General features: G+C 31.0%; 3 protein-coding genes and 1 long non-coding RNA gene across 5 annotated transcripts in view; 3 read left to right on the plus strand and 1 right to left on the minus strand.

Moving 5' to 3' along the window:
- The first annotated feature begins 3678 nt into the window (after positions 1-3678).
- Positions 3679-5195, plus strand: LOC111632584 (patched domain-containing protein 3-like). Its single transcript, XM_023377059.1, has 3 exons — positions 3679-3689; positions 4058-4452; positions 4600-5195. The coding sequence occupies exons 1-3, from the start codon at positions 3679-3681 to the stop codon at positions 5193-5195; spliced, it is 1002 nt and encodes a 333-aa protein (XP_023232827.1).
- Positions 5196-5292: 97 nt separating this feature from the next.
- Positions 5293-6377, plus strand: LOC111632586 (patched domain-containing protein 3-like). The gene has a single exon (XM_023377060.1). The coding sequence runs from the start codon at positions 5293-5295 to the stop codon at positions 6289-6291; it is 999 nt and encodes a 332-aa protein (XP_023232828.1). The 3' UTR covers positions 6292-6377.
- Positions 6378-11669: 5292 nt separating this feature from the next.
- On the plus strand, positions 11670-15828 carry LOC111632587 (patched domain-containing protein 3-like). Its single transcript, XM_023377061.1, has 4 exons — positions 11670-11988; positions 12896-14003; positions 15311-15438; positions 15578-15828. The coding sequence occupies exons 1-4, from the start codon at positions 11670-11672 to the stop codon at positions 15826-15828; spliced, it is 1806 nt and encodes a 601-aa protein (XP_023232829.1).
- Positions 15829-16582: 754 nt separating this feature from the next.
- LOC111632596 overlaps positions 16583-18200 on the minus strand; it is a 4286-nt gene continuing 2668 nt past the window's right edge. Inside the window, exon 3 of one of the 2 annotated variants that reach the window (XR_002757890.1) lies at positions 16583-17078. This is a non-coding gene — a long non-coding RNA (uncharacterized LOC111632596). Of the gene's footprint in view, positions 17632-18200 lie in introns of both variants that reach the window. The other variant, XR_002757889.1, reaches the window with a different exon arrangement.

The following is an 18200-nucleotide window of genomic DNA, read 5'->3' on the forward strand; positions in this document are numbered from 1 at the left end:
AATTGTTTTCTTTAGAAATTTTGTTATAAACACTTTTATTCATATAAGTTATATCATATTTTTATATTTACCTCATTAGGATATGTTCAAAAAACTTGAGACATTCTGCACATATGTACAGATATCGACTGAATCAGGCTGAATATAAAATAATTGATGCATATGATATTTTATTTATGTATATATACGATATTTTATTTTGTACGTAAATTACTTAGTATAATGTAAATTTTCCTTTAAAATGAAATGAAAATGTAGAAATTCCGATTAAAAACTAAGTTAATCGCCTAAAGATAGTAAATATTTATTTTATCGAATGTTATATATGAAAGAGGGAAATTACTGCAATCGTTTAAAACATGACCCCACGATTTTTGTAGTTTTGGTCTAAGAGGACCTTAAAACGTCGAGAAATGCAATACAAGATGGTTTTTCTCTGTATGTAAGAGTTGGTGATGTGTTGAAGCGTGGTCCACGAATTTTAATTAAATTTAAAGCTTAATAACTTCTGTAGATTTTGCCTCAAATTTTGCAGGGAGATTTGTGTATTAGGGGAAATGTTTCTAAAAATACGTAACTTGTTGTTTGTTTCCATACTGTTTGCAGATGAAGTTATTTCTAAACAGCGTAATAATATAAGGCAGTTCTACGCATCATAGACGAAAAAGACATATTTTCGTGCATGGTCCTCATAAGATAACGAACTGAACAGTTATCCTACTATTCAGGAATAATAATTTTATTATGATTTTGAATAACTGTTTTTATTAAGGTATAAAATAAAAATACTTTTGAGCGAAAACAGTTTGCTGATACAAAAATATCGAAGGGTGGAGATATTTCCTTTCTGTCCCATATGTATTGATGTCCATGGCAACGAATAGTTATACTGTATGCACAGATTTACAGATTAAATATGATATTCTATACAATATTAAATATACTATAAATGTCGACAGTTCTTCGTCAGTATATTTAAATCTAAAAAAAGTAGTAGTGTCGAGATAACATATATCAAATAGAAGAAATCACTACGAAATTCGTCTAAAGTTAAACGTGCAAGAATAAAATTAGATACCCGTACCTTACGACTTTGCAATATAAATACGGTATTAATAAAATGTAAAATGCGAAAATGTTTAAAATATCCACCAAAATAATCGAAAAAATTTCTAAATTTTTGATACGAATATAAAACGAATCAAGAAGTTTTATTTACAATTTCTGTGGCTATTTTAGGTTCTAAAAACTTTACCTAAGTTTTCCTCTATTGCCGCAATATCATTTAATGAAAAAAATTTTTTAATCATTTTAAATTATTAATTAATTCTCTTTTACGTAATCGAAACCTATTAATTAAAAACTGCTTTTCGTGATGTAAAAGTAATTTTTTAGAAATTTTCCTTCTTGTTTTCAATTGGTCAGAAGAAAAATAATAATATTTGTTTCACAGCTTGGCATCGTTCGTTTTTATTTAATCCCGTGTCCACGACCGTGATTGCTCGCAGTATTTTAATAGTAGCCTTAATTCCACTTTACTCTGCAATTTTTACCAATTGTAATTTGATTTATTAATTATAATTATCAAAGTTTTTATTAAAACTAAAACCACAGAAGAAGACGATCATTTAAAAGTGTTAATGAGAAATCTAAATAAGGTATGTGAAATCATTTTCTATAATTCGTTGTTAATTGTTATGCTCTAAACGTAAGGACTGGATCCTCCTTTAAATAATAATAACAATAATGCTTTAGTTACAATTTTCATGATGATCTCAGGATATTTTCTTCCAATTATTCTCAAACAAAACGCTAACGTTGGATCGTTTTTAATGATGTAAAATTTTATTTATTGTTATTTCTTTTTTTAATGAAGGCATTTCTTCAAGTCAATGTAACGGGTATTTCTGTGGTTGTATAAAAAAGAATCAAGTAATAGACTCGAAAATTAAATATTTTTATAAATAGTCTGAACCTCTAATTTTTAAATAATTCTAATTGTAATAATGCTTTATATATTTATGGCCTAATATCTATTTTTATAGCAGATTCTAGTACATAAAATAAATCAAAATAAGTAAACTTAATAAAATATTTGTATTATTTTACTGCAGTAAGGAAGTAACTTTTAAATATGATTTTTTTTAAATAAATGCATATTCATACAATTAAGGAATACTGTAATTATAAATTGTTTCAAATATACCCTTACTTTAATTATAATTTATTTTTGTTTTTATTATAATCAATTTGTGCAAAATAAGTCGAAGATTTGTGCACAATTCGTGAATCTGCAGGTTATACTCTCGAATATTAACGCATTTCGAAGAAATCAATAATCCTTGAATTTTTTTTTCTACGCATAATTAAGAAGTCAACCCAAGCATAAAACACGCAATCTTCTATCTAAATTCATGTTTTGGTATAAAGCAAATTAAAGGAAAAACCTTCTTCACAAATACAGTGAAAACTGCTTAGGCGACCACCTGCATTCGACGGGCACCTGTCAAAACGGGCAAAAATTTCTGGCACGGAATAGTTTAGCCATGGAGTCTTCGTATAAGTTACCTGTATTAAACGACCACCTGTGTAACGCGACCGCGGGCATCGATTTTTGGTCCGAAACAACATACAACACTTGTAATAAGCGACCACTTTCGCGAATGTATCTGGTCTAAACTATTGTAAGAACCCATCTCAACAACGTTTCCACCTCCTAATATAATGAATTAGTCTAAACTCTCGTTCGAACCCATCCCGGGCACTTCTCCCACCCTCGAAATTAGGTGCAGGTGTTAATAAATTAGTCTAGCAACAAAGGAAATTCATTTCAGTTTGTTGGAAAATGTCCGAAATGCAAAGTGCTGTCGTTAGAAGATCGTATTAAAGTTATCACAACAGCAATTAGCGGCGAAGTTTAACTGTGGGAAAACAAAATTTATTTTACCCTAGACCTACAGTATTTTCCTTGGGGGTGTAAAATATTGTACACGATACAATTAATCGGCTGATCTCATCGTTTGATAAAATCTATTTTTATTTATTTATTTTGAAGCTCATATACAGTACACGTGCGATAAATAGTTTCTGTATCAACCTACCTTATTTCCACGATATTTTTAGAAAAATAATATCCAAGTAATTTTCGCAGGCAAAATATTCAAAAAACAATAAACGCATTAATGCAAAAATCAGTTTTACTTCCTTTTTCGATTCCGCGATTGTAATGAAATCGTATAATGAGAAAAAATAATAAAATCGTTTTATTATTAATTAATAATTTTTCTTATTGTACTTAATTAATTAAGAAAATATTAAATATTAAAAAAAAACAGTATTTTTAAAGTTAAAATAAGATTAAACTAACGAAAACCAAAAGCAAAGTGATGGAGAGATAGGACGCGCTTGTATATTGATGACGTAATACACGTAACTGAGGAGCGAACGAAAAGAACCGAGTCGAATTAATTAAGTCGGAAAAAAGAAAGTGTGCATTATAATCGAGAAAATGCGAGTATTGTATTAATCTTTAAAATATTAGTATTAAATCTGTCTTATAATATCATGACGATTCCTGTAAATCGAGTTATCCGATAAGATTAAAATACAATACCAATATAACCCTATCGTTGAAAAAATTCGCTTATTTTTGCTCGCCTCGAGTTTTGCTTAGTAGAAATGGCTAAAAAGTGAGCAAAATACGTAGGGAAATACCGTATTACAGCACCAACTGTATTGGACAACCACCCGTCTAAAAGACCACTTTTTGAAGGAACCGTGGGTGGTCGCCATAGACAGGTTTTACTGTAGTTAAATTATAGTAGTACCTGTTTAGTTTAACATAATTTAATTTGTAATNATAACAAATATGAACAACGTCATAATTAATTTAATTAATTATATTTATCATTTTTAAGTAGTAATTTATCTCTCACGATTTTTATTGACAGTTAACTAAGATTTTCTGGATTTTGCAGTAGTTTTAGAATTTGACGTTAAAACTTACGTATTAATACGTAAATAAAAAAGCATTTCATGAAACAATTTATCTTTTTAGAATTGATATGAAGACGAATTATTTGAGTGTTACCTTATCGAAGAGACTTAAAGAATTAGGATTACTTGTTGGTAGAAATCCTTCTTACTTTATCGTCATTCCAGTGTTTGTATCCGTGGTATTAGCTACGGGTCTTCACAAGTGGTACGAAGAAAGGAACGTAAAATATTTATTTGGACCCAAGAATACCAGATATGTTAAAGAAGAAGAAGTTATAGGAAGGATGTTTCCAATGAATCTATCTTCCGATGCATACATGGGAAGGATGAACAGAGAACCAAATATAGCAGTAGTCCTAGTAACAGCCAAAGACGAAGGATCTGTGCTTCGACGAGACATATTTCGAGAGATTATTCAATTGAATGAAATTATTCAAAATGTACAAACTGCAGAGAATTTCACATACAAAGATTTATGCGCAAGNATGAACAGAGAACCAAATATAGCAGTAGTCCTAGTAACAGCCAAAGACGAAGGATCTGTGCTTCGACGAGACATATTTCGAGAGATTATTCAATTGAATAAAATTATTCAAAATGTACAAACTGCAGAGAATTTCACATACAAAGATTTATGCGCAAGAAATAACAAAAGATGCTTCGAAAATTCTATTTTATTCATGCAAGACGAAGTCGAAATGATGGAAAACAAAAATTACAACATCAAATATCCTTTAAGCACAAAAGGTAATTACGATTTCAAAGTAATGAGTTTATTTTTAGGAGGAGTCAAAAAAAGTGAAGAAGATTACGTAAAAAGCGCAAAAGCTTTGCGCCTATTTTATTACTTAAACGATAATTCGGAACTTCGAAAATGCAGAGCAGAAGAATGGCAAAAACTATTTTTGGATCGTATTGCATCCAGTACTTTTGAGTACATAATCGTCGATCGATACACGTCGATTACAATCGAACAAGAAATGTTTAAACTAGTATATCGAATATTTGCTCGAATACCGATTGCAATGTTAGCAGTAGTAATATTTTCAATGCTGACTTGTCTGTATAACAGTTGGATCGAGAGCAAACCTTGGATCGGAGTCATTGCATTGATATCGGGAGGAATGTCTTTGGCTTCGTCATTTGGATTGGTCATGTATTTTAATATACCGTTTGTGNAGTTAACTAAGCATTTTTGAATTTTGCAGTAATTTTAGAATTTGGCGTCAAAGCTTACGTGTTACTATGTAAATAAAAACAGCATTTTATTAAATAATTTAATTTTTCAGAATTGATATGAAGTCGAATTATTTGAGTGTTACCTTATCGAAGAGACTTAAAGAATTAGGATTACTTGTTGGTAGAAATCCTTCTTACTTTATCGTCATTCCAGTGTTTGTATCCGTGGTATTAGCTACGGGTCTTCACAAGTGGTACGAAGAAAGGAACGTAAAATATTTATTTGGACCCAAGAATACCAGACATGTTAAAGAAGAAGAAGTAATAGGAAGGATATTTTCAATGAATCTATCTTCCGAAGCACACATGGGAAAAATGAACAGAGAACCAAATATAGCAGTAGTCCTAGTAACAGCCAAAGACGAAGGATCTGTGCTTCGACGAGACATATTTCGAGAGATTATTCAATTGAATGAAATTATTCAAAATGTACAAACTGCAGAGAATTTCACATACAAAGATTTATGCGCAAGAAATAACAAAAGATGCTTCGAAAATTCTATTTTATTCATGCAAGACGAAGTCGAAATGATGGAAAACAAAACTTATTCCATCGAATATCCTTTAAGCACAAAAGGTAATTACGATTTCAAAGTAATGAGTTTATTTTTAGGAGGAGTCGAAACAAGTGTAGAAGATTACGTAAAAAGCGCGAAAGCTTTGCGTCTATTTTATTACTTAAACGATAATTCGGAACTTCGAAAATACAGAGCAGAAGAATGGCAAAAACTATTTTTGGATCGTATTGCATCCAGTACTTTTGAGTACATAATCGTCGATCGATACACGTCGATTACAATCGAACAAGAAATGTTTAAACTAGTATATCGAATATTTGCTCGAATACTGATTTCAATGTTAGCAGTAGTAATCTTTTCAATGCTGACTTGTCTGTATAACAGTTGGATCGAGAGCAAACCTTGGATCGGAGTCATTGCATTGATATCGGGAGGAATGTCTTTGGCTTCGTCATTTGGATTGGTCATGTATTTTAATATACCGTTTGTGGTTACTGCTGGATGTGTACCCTTTCTAATTATAGGTAAGCGTTATTAATTTATTAAAATTTTGTTTAGGTATTACCATAATCCGTTTTTCGATAAGAATTAATAAATATAATACAAATATAAATATTAATTTAATTAATATAAAAAAATCTTTTTTATTGATTTGAAATATAAAAAATCTATAAAAATTATCGACTGTTTGAATAAAGGTTAGATACAATATTTCGCATATCTCTAAACCGTATAATCGCAGTGTCTTATCTACAAATAATTCATTAACTTTAACACCAAACGACTAATAAAGCGAAGATTAGGTGACTATAAAGTAGTAGATTAAGTGGCACGAAAATAAAAACAATGGTACAGTATTTATAATCAGTGTTTTAATGTTTTGTATAGGAAAGTTTTCACAAATTTCATCACGCAAACGCTTTCCGAAACAATTAAAATAAGAAGAAAAAATCAAGCAGCAAATATAGTAACTTCCTGGCAAAATATATTTATAGGAAGGTTAAAAATTGTGTGTCACGCCATCTGTTATTAGAATTTTTTAAAATAACTCTTGTATTATCAATTATAATAAAAAGGCAGTAAGCTTTATTTTAAGGGTAAACATACGTTTTTATTTAATCAATTAAAAATTTATACGAGCAGAAAAATTTCATAACTTGGAAGTTTTTTGAGATATCATCGCTATTAATATCTTCCGAATTATTTGTTTCGTTTTTTTTGAAAATTTGTAGGAACATTTTTCAGTAATATGCAAACTGTCTCCTGAAATTTCAAAAATCTTCGACAAAAAGCAAAGGAGTTATAAAAGTTTAAACCAGGTATAAACATTCATCTCCTATTCATGCTTCCCTATACGGAGAAAACGCCAAAATACACTTATTGTCATTTCTTTTCTCTTCTTTTCTTTTTCCTTCCCCTTTTTGATTCTCTCCTCTTCCTTTTTTTTTTTTCATATTTTTTCTCTTTTTAATCCTTCCCTTTTTATTACCTTTGCATATATTTCTTATCCTTTTTCTTTCTTTTGTGGACTTCTAATGCATAATTTTACGATATTTTAGTTGTAGGGTAGGGCGTGAGCAAAACATGAAGTTTCGAGAACAAAGTAAAAATATTTAAGCAATATAGAAGTCTAAAAATACTCAGGAGAAAGATAATTGAAGATTCTTCATTATGTTTAAATTATATACATTAACTAAGCCATTAAACGAGCGGAAATAAGCGAGTTTAATTTTACTTCCTCTCGTGGTAATTCTGTAATTGATTTGACTTTGTAAATATATATCATAGTTACATATTTATGCTAAATGTCTGCATCAAGTAAGATCGATTACATCTTAAGATAAGGATAGAAACAAATTCGATAGTGATACATATAGTCTACTTCACAACTATCAGCTTCTAAAGAATAATATAGAAAAGATATAATTATTACGAAATTCATAACAAAGAAAATCAAATCTATGGTACGATAATAGAAGCATTAAATAAGTCAATTAGTGCTGGAATTTAAACGTTTATAAAAAATTTAGTAAGTATCAAAATAGATTAAAATACCTTAAAACGGAAGTAAGTTGGGATTTGTCGCCACCCTTAAAGAGGAATTGTCTTTTATCGAATACTATTAATACAGTTACAAAACATTCTATGTAAACATAATTTATATGATCTGTTCGTTTATTTAAGACTCGTATAAAAAATAGCGAATTATTCTAACATTTTACAAAAAATAATATGCAAGATGACGGTATTACCCTGCCAAAATCCGTATTATACCGCAATAAATCTAGCGTTATGCAGCCTTAATTTACACTACAGAATTATCAAAGAGTCGCAGTAAATTTTAGTAAAGTATTGCGACTTTTTCAATATATATTTAGATCTCAATAAAAATAACCAAATGTTCCTTATTACGGTTATCATTATTTGAAACGACTACTGGGAAAAATAATCGTTGACAGTTCAAATTAAAGTTAAACTTTCGAATAATTATAATCTTCGGCAAGTGGCATCTGAAAAGAATTTTTAACTGTCTCATGAAGCAGAAATTATAATAAAGCACACGGCAATATCCCGAGTATTGTCCAACCATTATCTGATAAAATATCGCAAAAAACTTTAAGGTCTGAAAACATGACACGTTTAATCTACTACGTAAGCATGTCAAATTATTAATAAATGTACTTTCACAAGAAGCAATCGAAGAGCTCCAAATGATTTTAACCAGGGTTTCCGAGATAATGCAGACAGCTGTAGTTACAATCAATCATAGTTCGCCTCATTACGGAGAACCTTCTTACACAAATAACAACTAACATACTGATATTGAAGTATAAAAATAATTCATTATAAATGTTAGCGCATCGCTAAAGTTATATCGTTAATTAGAGAAAATAGTCAGAAAACATTAAGTTTTTTACTTTTTCCCTTTAATGGACCCCAAAAAGTTTATGGACCAAACTGCACCCTTCTTCTCTTAGGGCTTGGTTTGAACTGCGCCTGTTTGTAATTGTAGCCGCTACGTAGTTGCAAAATTACTACATATCTGATGCACATAGCAAACTAGTTACTATGTAGGTTGTGGAAATTCTCAGGATATCCGACTTTCCATTACATAAGGATTTATAAAAAACATTAATTAACGCAAAAGAAAGGCAGAAGATTTAACAAATTAATAGCAATGTATTAGAAAGCAAAAACATTAAATTTGGTTAACAATAGATAAATATAGAATAAAATCATGAAATCTATTACAGTATTAGGATTAATACTCTCAATATCAGGTGTGGTAGCTGATGAATTAATATTGTAGAAAACTAGCAGCAGCAGTTCTTATTGAATAATTTAAGAAACAAAGATCATCAGGTGAAAAATACAAATAATGAATAAGATACAATTGTAAAGTGAAGAATTGAAGGAAATAATTAATAGTTTGACAATTAAAAAATTAATGCAATGCTTGGTTAAATTTTTGTGAAGTAAACATTAATCCGAGTAAACAAGAATAATTACGATTTTCATGCAAAAGGGTGATTCATGAAATATGACAACGCAACACACGAGATTTCCCAAAGAGCGACGCCTCCCAGAAGGATTTTCTTTAGAAAATTAATTCCTGTTTAGCTGTTATCCAAGTGAAAACACTGAAAAAATTATTACATGCGGTCAGACAAATTGCCATTGTTCTTCGTTTTATCGATTTGGCCATTATTTGGCTAATTCTATGAAGGAAAATTAGATGTTAGAGAGAAAATTTTTTGTCTGGATAGAAATAAAATTAAGATAATTAATGAACATATCTTTTCAGGTGCATTGTTTACAACATATTTATTTGTAGAAGGCATTGAGAAGGAATAAATACGTCTACCTAACTGGTTAATGTACTATTTAAGGAACTTAACGAGTTTAATGAAATCATAAAGATATACATTTGCATTATTCGATTCAATTATAATGAATTCAGTTTTAATTAATAAAACAATTAACTGTATAACTACAGGAGAGTTTATACAAATAAGGTCTATACTTATAAATAAAGCATTTCAGTTACCCGAATGTTGAAAATTATAACATTTTGCAGTCAGCATATCATTTTTTCCTTAATAATTTTTCTCGTCAAATATAAAACACTTACACATGGCACGAATTAACATTATCGATGTATCATTAGTAATTTTTCACTTTCTTCCACTTTTGATAATTTGAAGTGTTATACGTTACTTTTTATTTAGAACGTAGGTAATAAAACGATTTTGAGGTAATAAGGGTTGATAATGGGCATTATTGAAAGTACAGTACATAATAATTTTAAAGCCTATTTATAAAATGTTCACTATTTAATCAACCGAAAAATTATGTTCTTATAGTTCCTTCGCGTATAGCAACGCGACACTGCCATATACCTTCCGGATGCCTTCCGAGTGTTCTTTTTTATAGAAAACTGACCCATATTTAGGTGTTACTAACGTGAAGAAAACCCGAAAAAGTCTACGTAACAAGATTGTTGGCGAAGAGTAACCCACGACCAACTTCATACCACCAACCACACAACCAGTGTTCACTGTTTTTTTCCACCCAGCCACTGGTGGGCAAAATTATTTTCGCAGTGTCTATAGTAATACGTGTATCGACAACGGCGATTTTTTAAAAGAAATAGTTTAATTCAAAGAAAAAACAAAATCTCATAGTGAAATTTAAAATGTTCGTAGTTTCACAATCGGCGACCAACTCGGTGCGCCAAAACATTAACAAAATAAGATAGTTCAATGAGTTCGTATATGCTGGTCTGCTTCGTCGAGAACGGGGACTTTTCGGCATTCAAAATCTTGCGATGATTTGGTGTAATGAAGACTAGTAGCGATCTTGTGTTGGTTTCTGGATGTCGTAACGTCCGTGGACGACCTTGTTGGCTTACTTGAAGATCTATGACAAACTTGACATCGAACTGAAGTTCCAACCCGAACTTGAATCTCCCGCTATCATATCTTCTTCTGTGTTTATATGGAGAGTCTAGCTCTATTTAGGTTCTTTTTCCAACGAGCATTCACTCATTGGTCACTTGAAACGTACTTGAATCCGCCCGATTCCACATCAACCTTATATAGCCGTGGACAGCGGGCTGGACGACCAATCAGCGATCACCGGGCGAAGCCCTATGAAAATGTGCCGTGTGGTGTGATTCACTCCCTACCAACCAGCGGTTATGCGGGTTGCTCTCTGTCGGAGTTCCCGAAATGATGTAATACCTGGCTAACCGTTTCTGACTTGAGATGCATGCGCCATAACTCAAACTCAAACACAACGGTCGCCTCCTCAACGGTCTTTCATGTCCGTTACCAGATTAAAAACGGCGGGAATCGTATTCTTACACGATTCTATCTGACACTCATCGTTCGGAAAACCGTTAACAAAATACTGTACAGGGCATCGTTGAATTCAGCTCCCTATTTCATATTGCTTGTAGTTTCGGCTAAGGGAACAAAGAATTCCATCGGCTATTGATGAACGGAACCAGACATTATTCGGGACATATTGCCCATGAAAAATTCTTGGGATTTCATCCTGGATTCCCAGCGGTAAGGCTGACTTTTCAACCATTTCGCTCATACGGTCATCCCATAAAACTATTAAAACAATCACTAGCAGATTATAACAAAATTATTTTGCTCCATACAATTATTTTCCTTAAAAAAATTAAATACACTTCAAATTGTGCAAAATAAATAAAAAAAATCATTGTTTCTGTAGACTTTTGATAAAAACAATTTTGTACAAGGTGATAAAAGATTGCAGTTTATTTTCCTGTAATTCTAAATTTCTTTTAGTTTAATTGTATTTTTTATGCTATTCAGTACAAAGTTAATTTTGTGACTGTATTCCAAGAACTCATCAGTATTATATTTATTTTCAGGTGTAAGTATGGACGACGCTTTTGTCTTTTTAGCTGCGTGGAAAAAAACCGATCCACAGAAGAAAGTGTCAGACAGACTCTCGGAAGGGTATTCGGAGTCCGCCGTTTCTGTAACTGTTACTTCTGTAACTAATTTCATAGCCTTCACTTCAGGACTGTTTACACCTTTCAGAGCAATATATTATTTTTGCTTATACGCATCGACTGCTGTTGTCTTCTGTTACGTTTATCAAATAACATTCGTTGGTGCGTGCATGGCAGTCTTTGGATATGTAGAAAAACAGCAGAGACATGCTTTGTTCTTTACGAAAATAACCGCAGAGAAAGGTAAAAATTAAGTAGTGAATCTTTTGATAAAAAGATGCGAATAAAACAATTTCGGGTGCATATATTACTAAAATATTAGAATTTTTGAAAAGACGAAAATGGAATAAAATATAAAAAGTGATTTTATTTCGCATCGTTTCTATGGAAAATATTTCGAGAATTTATTTGAACGTTTTCTAACCGAGATAAGAAAATAAAAATTGTAGAATGAACAAACTTAGTTAACAAATGTTTTGTCCATGCAAGTGAATAGTAAAAAGGTTTCAGTTTAGAAAGTTATTCGATGTTTTAGATGAATTTTTAATAATTTTGAGCGAAAAAAATTGAATAAAGCTGATGATAAAACATAGAAATCTCTATTTAAATACAAGAATATAGACAGATACTTCAATGTTGAGGTTTAAGAAATGTCTCATAATGAAGGTATTCTTTGAATAAAGTTTTGTAATTGGTTACAACTTCTAAATATAATATGGTAATAATAAAAATCAATGCATGTTAATTGAAGTTCCTTCTATAACCTAAAATACTATTATTGTTTACGACACTGAATTTATTTTACCTTCTTGTACACGCAAATAGTATTGCGATAATCATATTTTAAACATGTTTACTAAGTTTCCTTATTTCATGAACCAATTTTTAATTTTATTATCTAGATTTGAAAAGATTCAAAACATTTCTTAGAATAAGAATTTCTTCATAGACATAACACTAAAGAAAATCACTTATTTGAATTCGATTTTCATCGAGTCAAAAATTCGAATATTCCAGTAATATAAGCAGAACAAAGTGTGCTATTATTTATTACGATTTATTCGAATTAACTCTCACAATAGTATAAAAGTCCTTATAAAATGACGACGTTTCTCGAAAATATTATTAATTCTTTTTCATTAATTTTTAGAAAACTGCATTTGGATTCGAAAAATTTTTTTCACTACTGAATTTTGGAAATCGAATAAAGACCCAAAAACCCGAACTTCATCATTTTGGATGCAACTCGGTAATATTTTATCATTGTGGTACGTCAAGATTGCAATTCTCTTCATTATGGCAGGTTACGTGACTGTTGGAGTTTGGGGAGTGACAAAAACAGATACTATAGGATCTCTTAGTTATATTTCTGCGTACGATTCATATTTTGTACAATACCATAATAATATTTATAAACATTTTAGTAATTACGAAAACAGAATCCAAATCGTTGTCGATCAAGAAATAAATTATGCAGATGTGAAAATTCAGAACCAAATAGAGAAACTTTTCTCTGAAATGGAGAAAGAAGGATTAATTGCAGATTTTCTTACCGAGTCTTGGCTCCGAAGTTTTGTGGAATTCGTCAAAGACGATTCGATGGTTTCTATTGTAAAGTCATACAATATGAGCGACATAAAAGATTTTATTGTAGTCCTGCGCCGAATGTTTCTACGTCATAATTATGCTCAACGATTTCGTAATGATATTGCATTCAACTCTGACTATACAGCTATCGTTGGAAGCAGATTCTTTTGTCAGACTAATTTCACTGTCAATGAAAAGTCATTGCACGGAACTTTACAGAGACTAAGGAAAATCACTGATAAAATGCCATTCAGAGTGTTTCCCTATCACTTCTTGAATTATGGTGTCGACAGCATTGACTTGCATGTAAAATTTACTGTTCAACTGTTGTGTAGTATTGTGATAATTGTAATTTTTGTTTGTTTTGTTTTTATGCCAGACGTTGTGGTTACGTTTTCGGTAGCTTTTTCTATTATTACTATAGAAATTTCTACCTTGGGTTACATGGCTCTGTGGGATGTGGAATTGGCTCCTGTGTCTATAATCATCTTAGTCGCGTGCGCCGGTTTTTCGGTCGATTATTCTGCTCATCTGTCTCATTCTTACAGATATTGCGACTTTGAGGATCCCAATGAACGTCTTCGTCATAGCATCGATTTAATCGGACTCGCAATATTTCAAGGTAGTGCATCAACAATAATTGCAGTGTTACCTTTAGCCATTCCTTTGGCGTATGTATTTGTCACGACTTTTAAATTAACCTTTTTGGTTATTTTATTTTCTTTCGTTACTGCTTTGATATTTTTACCGGTAATTTTATCGGCACTGTATTTCATGAAACCGAAAATCTTTTGTAAACATAAGAAAAGGAGTGAAAATCTGGACCATCGGATTGATGGACAGATAAACGTTGGTTTTCATTCGTCAGACNGTGTACTGTAAATACAGTACATACTTGTATATATTTTAATATGATTTTATGTGCTTTAAACGTTTATCTAGTGATATTACGACTTCAATATTTGTGGCGGACAGACGTAAAGTCGAATAAAATGACTTAAACTTGATTTTTATTTTTCCATATACTTTTTTAACAAGCGACGTATAATCGGGAACGACGTAACTCGAAACCGACGTAAGTCGAGGTATGCCTGTATATTACATCGTATTAAAAATAAAATACTGCTTATACGAATACACTTTTGTTTACGTAAAAAAATAAACCTGTAAATTAAATAAATGCAGAATAAGCTTTAAGAAAATTTTATAAAAATAATGACTATAGAATTTCCGAAGCCACAAAGAAAAATATTCAAGTCTATCATGGTGATATGATAGGCTTGAATATTTTTACATATCTGCAAGTTATTTTGCATTTAGATGTGTAACAGAAATAATTATTGGTAGTATAATTTACTACTTATTTTCGACATTTTGCTTCTTGAGGCAAAATCAGAGGAGAATTCAAGAACTGAATGAGCTGAAATCCGAGGTTTAGTTCATGAAAATAAATATAAATAACTCTCTCGGATGAAAATCGTCGGAAATTTTTCCATCCTTTGGGATATCCAAGTCAATTATGGATATACAAACAGATTTCAAAAACATAAATTTTTTTTGTTATTTCCGAGAAAACTACAACCAAACCCGTAATCAATACTAGAATTTATTCGGAAAAAACAGTAAAAATGGAAACTGTGGATCCAATCAGAAAAATTCATGGAGCAATTGCAGTAGTGAAGATTCATACTGAAGAAACTGAACACCGTTTCTATAAAGTACAAACAAGAAATACTGTGGTTTCAAAATCATCTGAACTATCTCTTTTAGCAATGTGTTTAAATGGAGAAAAAACGATACACGAGCCGGATGAGGAAATCATCGAAGCACTACAGAAAATGCAAATTCAAAAGTGCAAATGGCTTAGAGCAGTGTTTCCCAACCTTTTTTGTGCTATGCCCCACCTAAGCCTCTCTAAAATTCTTATGTCCCTCTAACATATACAGCAGCTATATGGTTAACTTAAACTCTGGACAAGTCCATTTCCAAATTGCCCCCCTCAACAATCCAATTGCCCCCTGTGGGACGTGGGCCCCACGTTGGGAAACACTGGCTTAGAGAGACCAAGCTCCAGAAACGAAACAAAAGATGGAATAACGAATTGTGGTAATAAGTAAAATTAAAGATTCATGCAAAAAACTGTTACGCGAAAAGAAATATAATTTTGCCACGAAAGAACAAGGAATTTCATTAAAATCACAGAACACAAAATGTTCGGATCAAAATTTCAACAATTTCCAAACAGAAAAAGTTCCGAATCAGACCGTTTCCATAGAAAACGCTATTAGTTCGAAAGAATTAGTTGGAAACGATAGTCCTGCAGAAATTAAAGTAGAGAATTCGACCGATACGGGAAAAGCAAATGCAGAGGGTAATTCAACGATGACTCGACGAATTTCTGAACCTGCCATTAAAAGAATTTGGCGATATCGAGAAAGAAAACAGCCTTTAGATCGAAATTCCTGGCTATTAAAAAGTACAGTACGTACGACCTGAGAGAGAAACGAAAAAAAAAAATTAAAAACAAAAATTAAAAGATCAAACTCAAGTTTTTAATATGAACCCGGTTTAGAAACAGTTATTTTCGAGGAATTATCACATTGACAAAGTCCAATAAGTTACTGACGTTTAAGATCAATACGTTTATTTACTATTATTATGTGCAATTATGCATTTCATAACTATTAAAACTGTTAGGAAGTATAATCTTTTCCATCAGTTTTTATTTTCACTGAATTGAAACTGTTCGTAAGGCAAAATCACTTTAATGCAATATAATGTAAAATTTATCTGAAACAAAAATGTCACGTAATAAATTATGTCCCGCAATGTTTAACTCGTATTTATTTCACTTTGATGTGTATACAACGTTTAGAAATTGATTGTCTGTGTGATATAGTCTACCTATTTTTCAAATGAAAAGTTTTCGTTATTAAAAATTTTTACTGTTTATGATTTTAAAAAAACGACATTTACGGTAAAATTCACTTAATCTAATCTCTTTCGTATCTGAAGATAAAACGAGTGACAATTGATCTTCGTGCAAACACGACTTGTCATGTTTCTGAATACACTTCTAACAATAAACGAATTCTACGTAAATAACACAAATGAATATTATCGCCCGAAATAAATGACACGTACGTAAACAAGTAAAAATAACCATATTACTTTCTAATCAATGAAATTTGTATTTATTCTAAAAAACCATCTTTTTTCGGTACATAAAATCAATTGTTTTATGCACAAAATGAAAGTTACAAAACGAAAAAAATCAAACTTTAGAAATTTCTTGTTTCATGTTCAATAAAATCTAAAATACGAGTATTACATATTTTTCAAAGAAATGTACTAAAATCATTTCCACAAAAGTCATTATTCATTACTATTATGATGTTTAATAATATGATACTTTAAATAAGCTTTAACACGAAATTTTTGTAAGCAATGATCACACGAGAATGGTTTCTCTCCGGTGTGAAGACGAAGATGTTCTATCAGACGATGTTTTTGCGTAAAACGTCGTTTGCAATGGTCACAAGAGAATGGTTTCTCTCCCGTGTGAGTTCGAAGATGTAGAATCAGGTTTCTTTTTAGTGTAAAACGTTGTTTGCAGTGATCACAGGCAAAGAGTTTCTCTCCAGTGTGAATCCTTCGATGATATTTTAACCCATTTTTCGAAACGAATTCTTTTTCGCAACTGCCACATCGATACTTCCCATTTCTTGACTTCTGATTGTTTAAACCTGTGAAATATGATAAAAGCATTAAAACCGAAACTCTCTTCACTTCATTACTAATCGAATATGTAAATATCTGAAATTAATCGCTGATTTTAAAGTATTGTTAGAGTGTGTGTGCAGATAGAAAAATAATTTTCTTTCTAGCAACATTCTTTAAACGAAAATTGATACGTTACAACTAACTAGACCACCCCACATCAAACAATAAATCATACGTAAACTGCTTACACCAGTATTTGCAAATATTTCCAAGCAGTATACACATACTATCACAAATTAATGTACTTTATACATTTATCTCAAAACAACTTATATGAAAAGTATTTTAAAAAATAACATATTTGGAAATTATTTAAAATATCTTCTTCATTTCATTTCTGTTTCTCTTCATTTGCTTGACATATATTCTTCCTTTTTCATATTCTCGTATAAGTCCTTATCACTGCCTTCAATTAAGTCTTCTGTAAACAGAAGTTAAACGCATTCCTCGACTCATCGTTTTTCCTGGAAACAATTCTTCATTTGTTTCTCTTCTCTTTATTGCTTAATAGTGAATCTGAAAATAAAGTTTTGAAATCAGATACGAGAATGCCGTTATACATTATTTTATAAAACAAATGAAACATTTCAAATTAAATAATTTTAGAAATTCTTTCTTGGACACATCACGCCACAGAATTAAAGCTGGGTTCAAGATCTGAAAAATAAACGTTTTTAAGTTATTTTTCTTAAACAGGAATACATATACATGTGAAATGCGTTGATTAATTATTAATAGGACATTTAAAATAGTTTTATCTGCTATGATCAAAAACAAGTACAGTGGTACCTCAGGTTACGAACGCCCCATCATACGAAATTTTCAGGATACAACATGAAATTCGAACATATTTTTGCTCCACGATACGAACAAAAACTCACCATACGACGTTACATTAGTTCGCATTTTTCATTTGTTTTTCTTACTACAGTTATTTTTTTTAATGTATTACTTAGCTTTAATTTGAGTATGTTTTTCGCGTTGGAACGAATTATTTGGTTTTACATGTAATCGTATGGGAAAAGATGATCCACCTTACGACATTTTCATGATACGATCTCAGTTTCGGAACGGATTAATTTCGT

This window comes from Centruroides sculpturatus, unplaced genomic scaffold, assembly GCF_000671375.1.
Source record: "Centruroides sculpturatus isolate CEXI.00-Female unplaced genomic scaffold, Cexi_2.0 scaffold743, whole genome shotgun sequence".
NCBI classification, from domain to species: Eukaryota; Metazoa; Arthropoda; class Arachnida; order Scorpiones; family Buthidae; genus Centruroides; species Centruroides sculpturatus.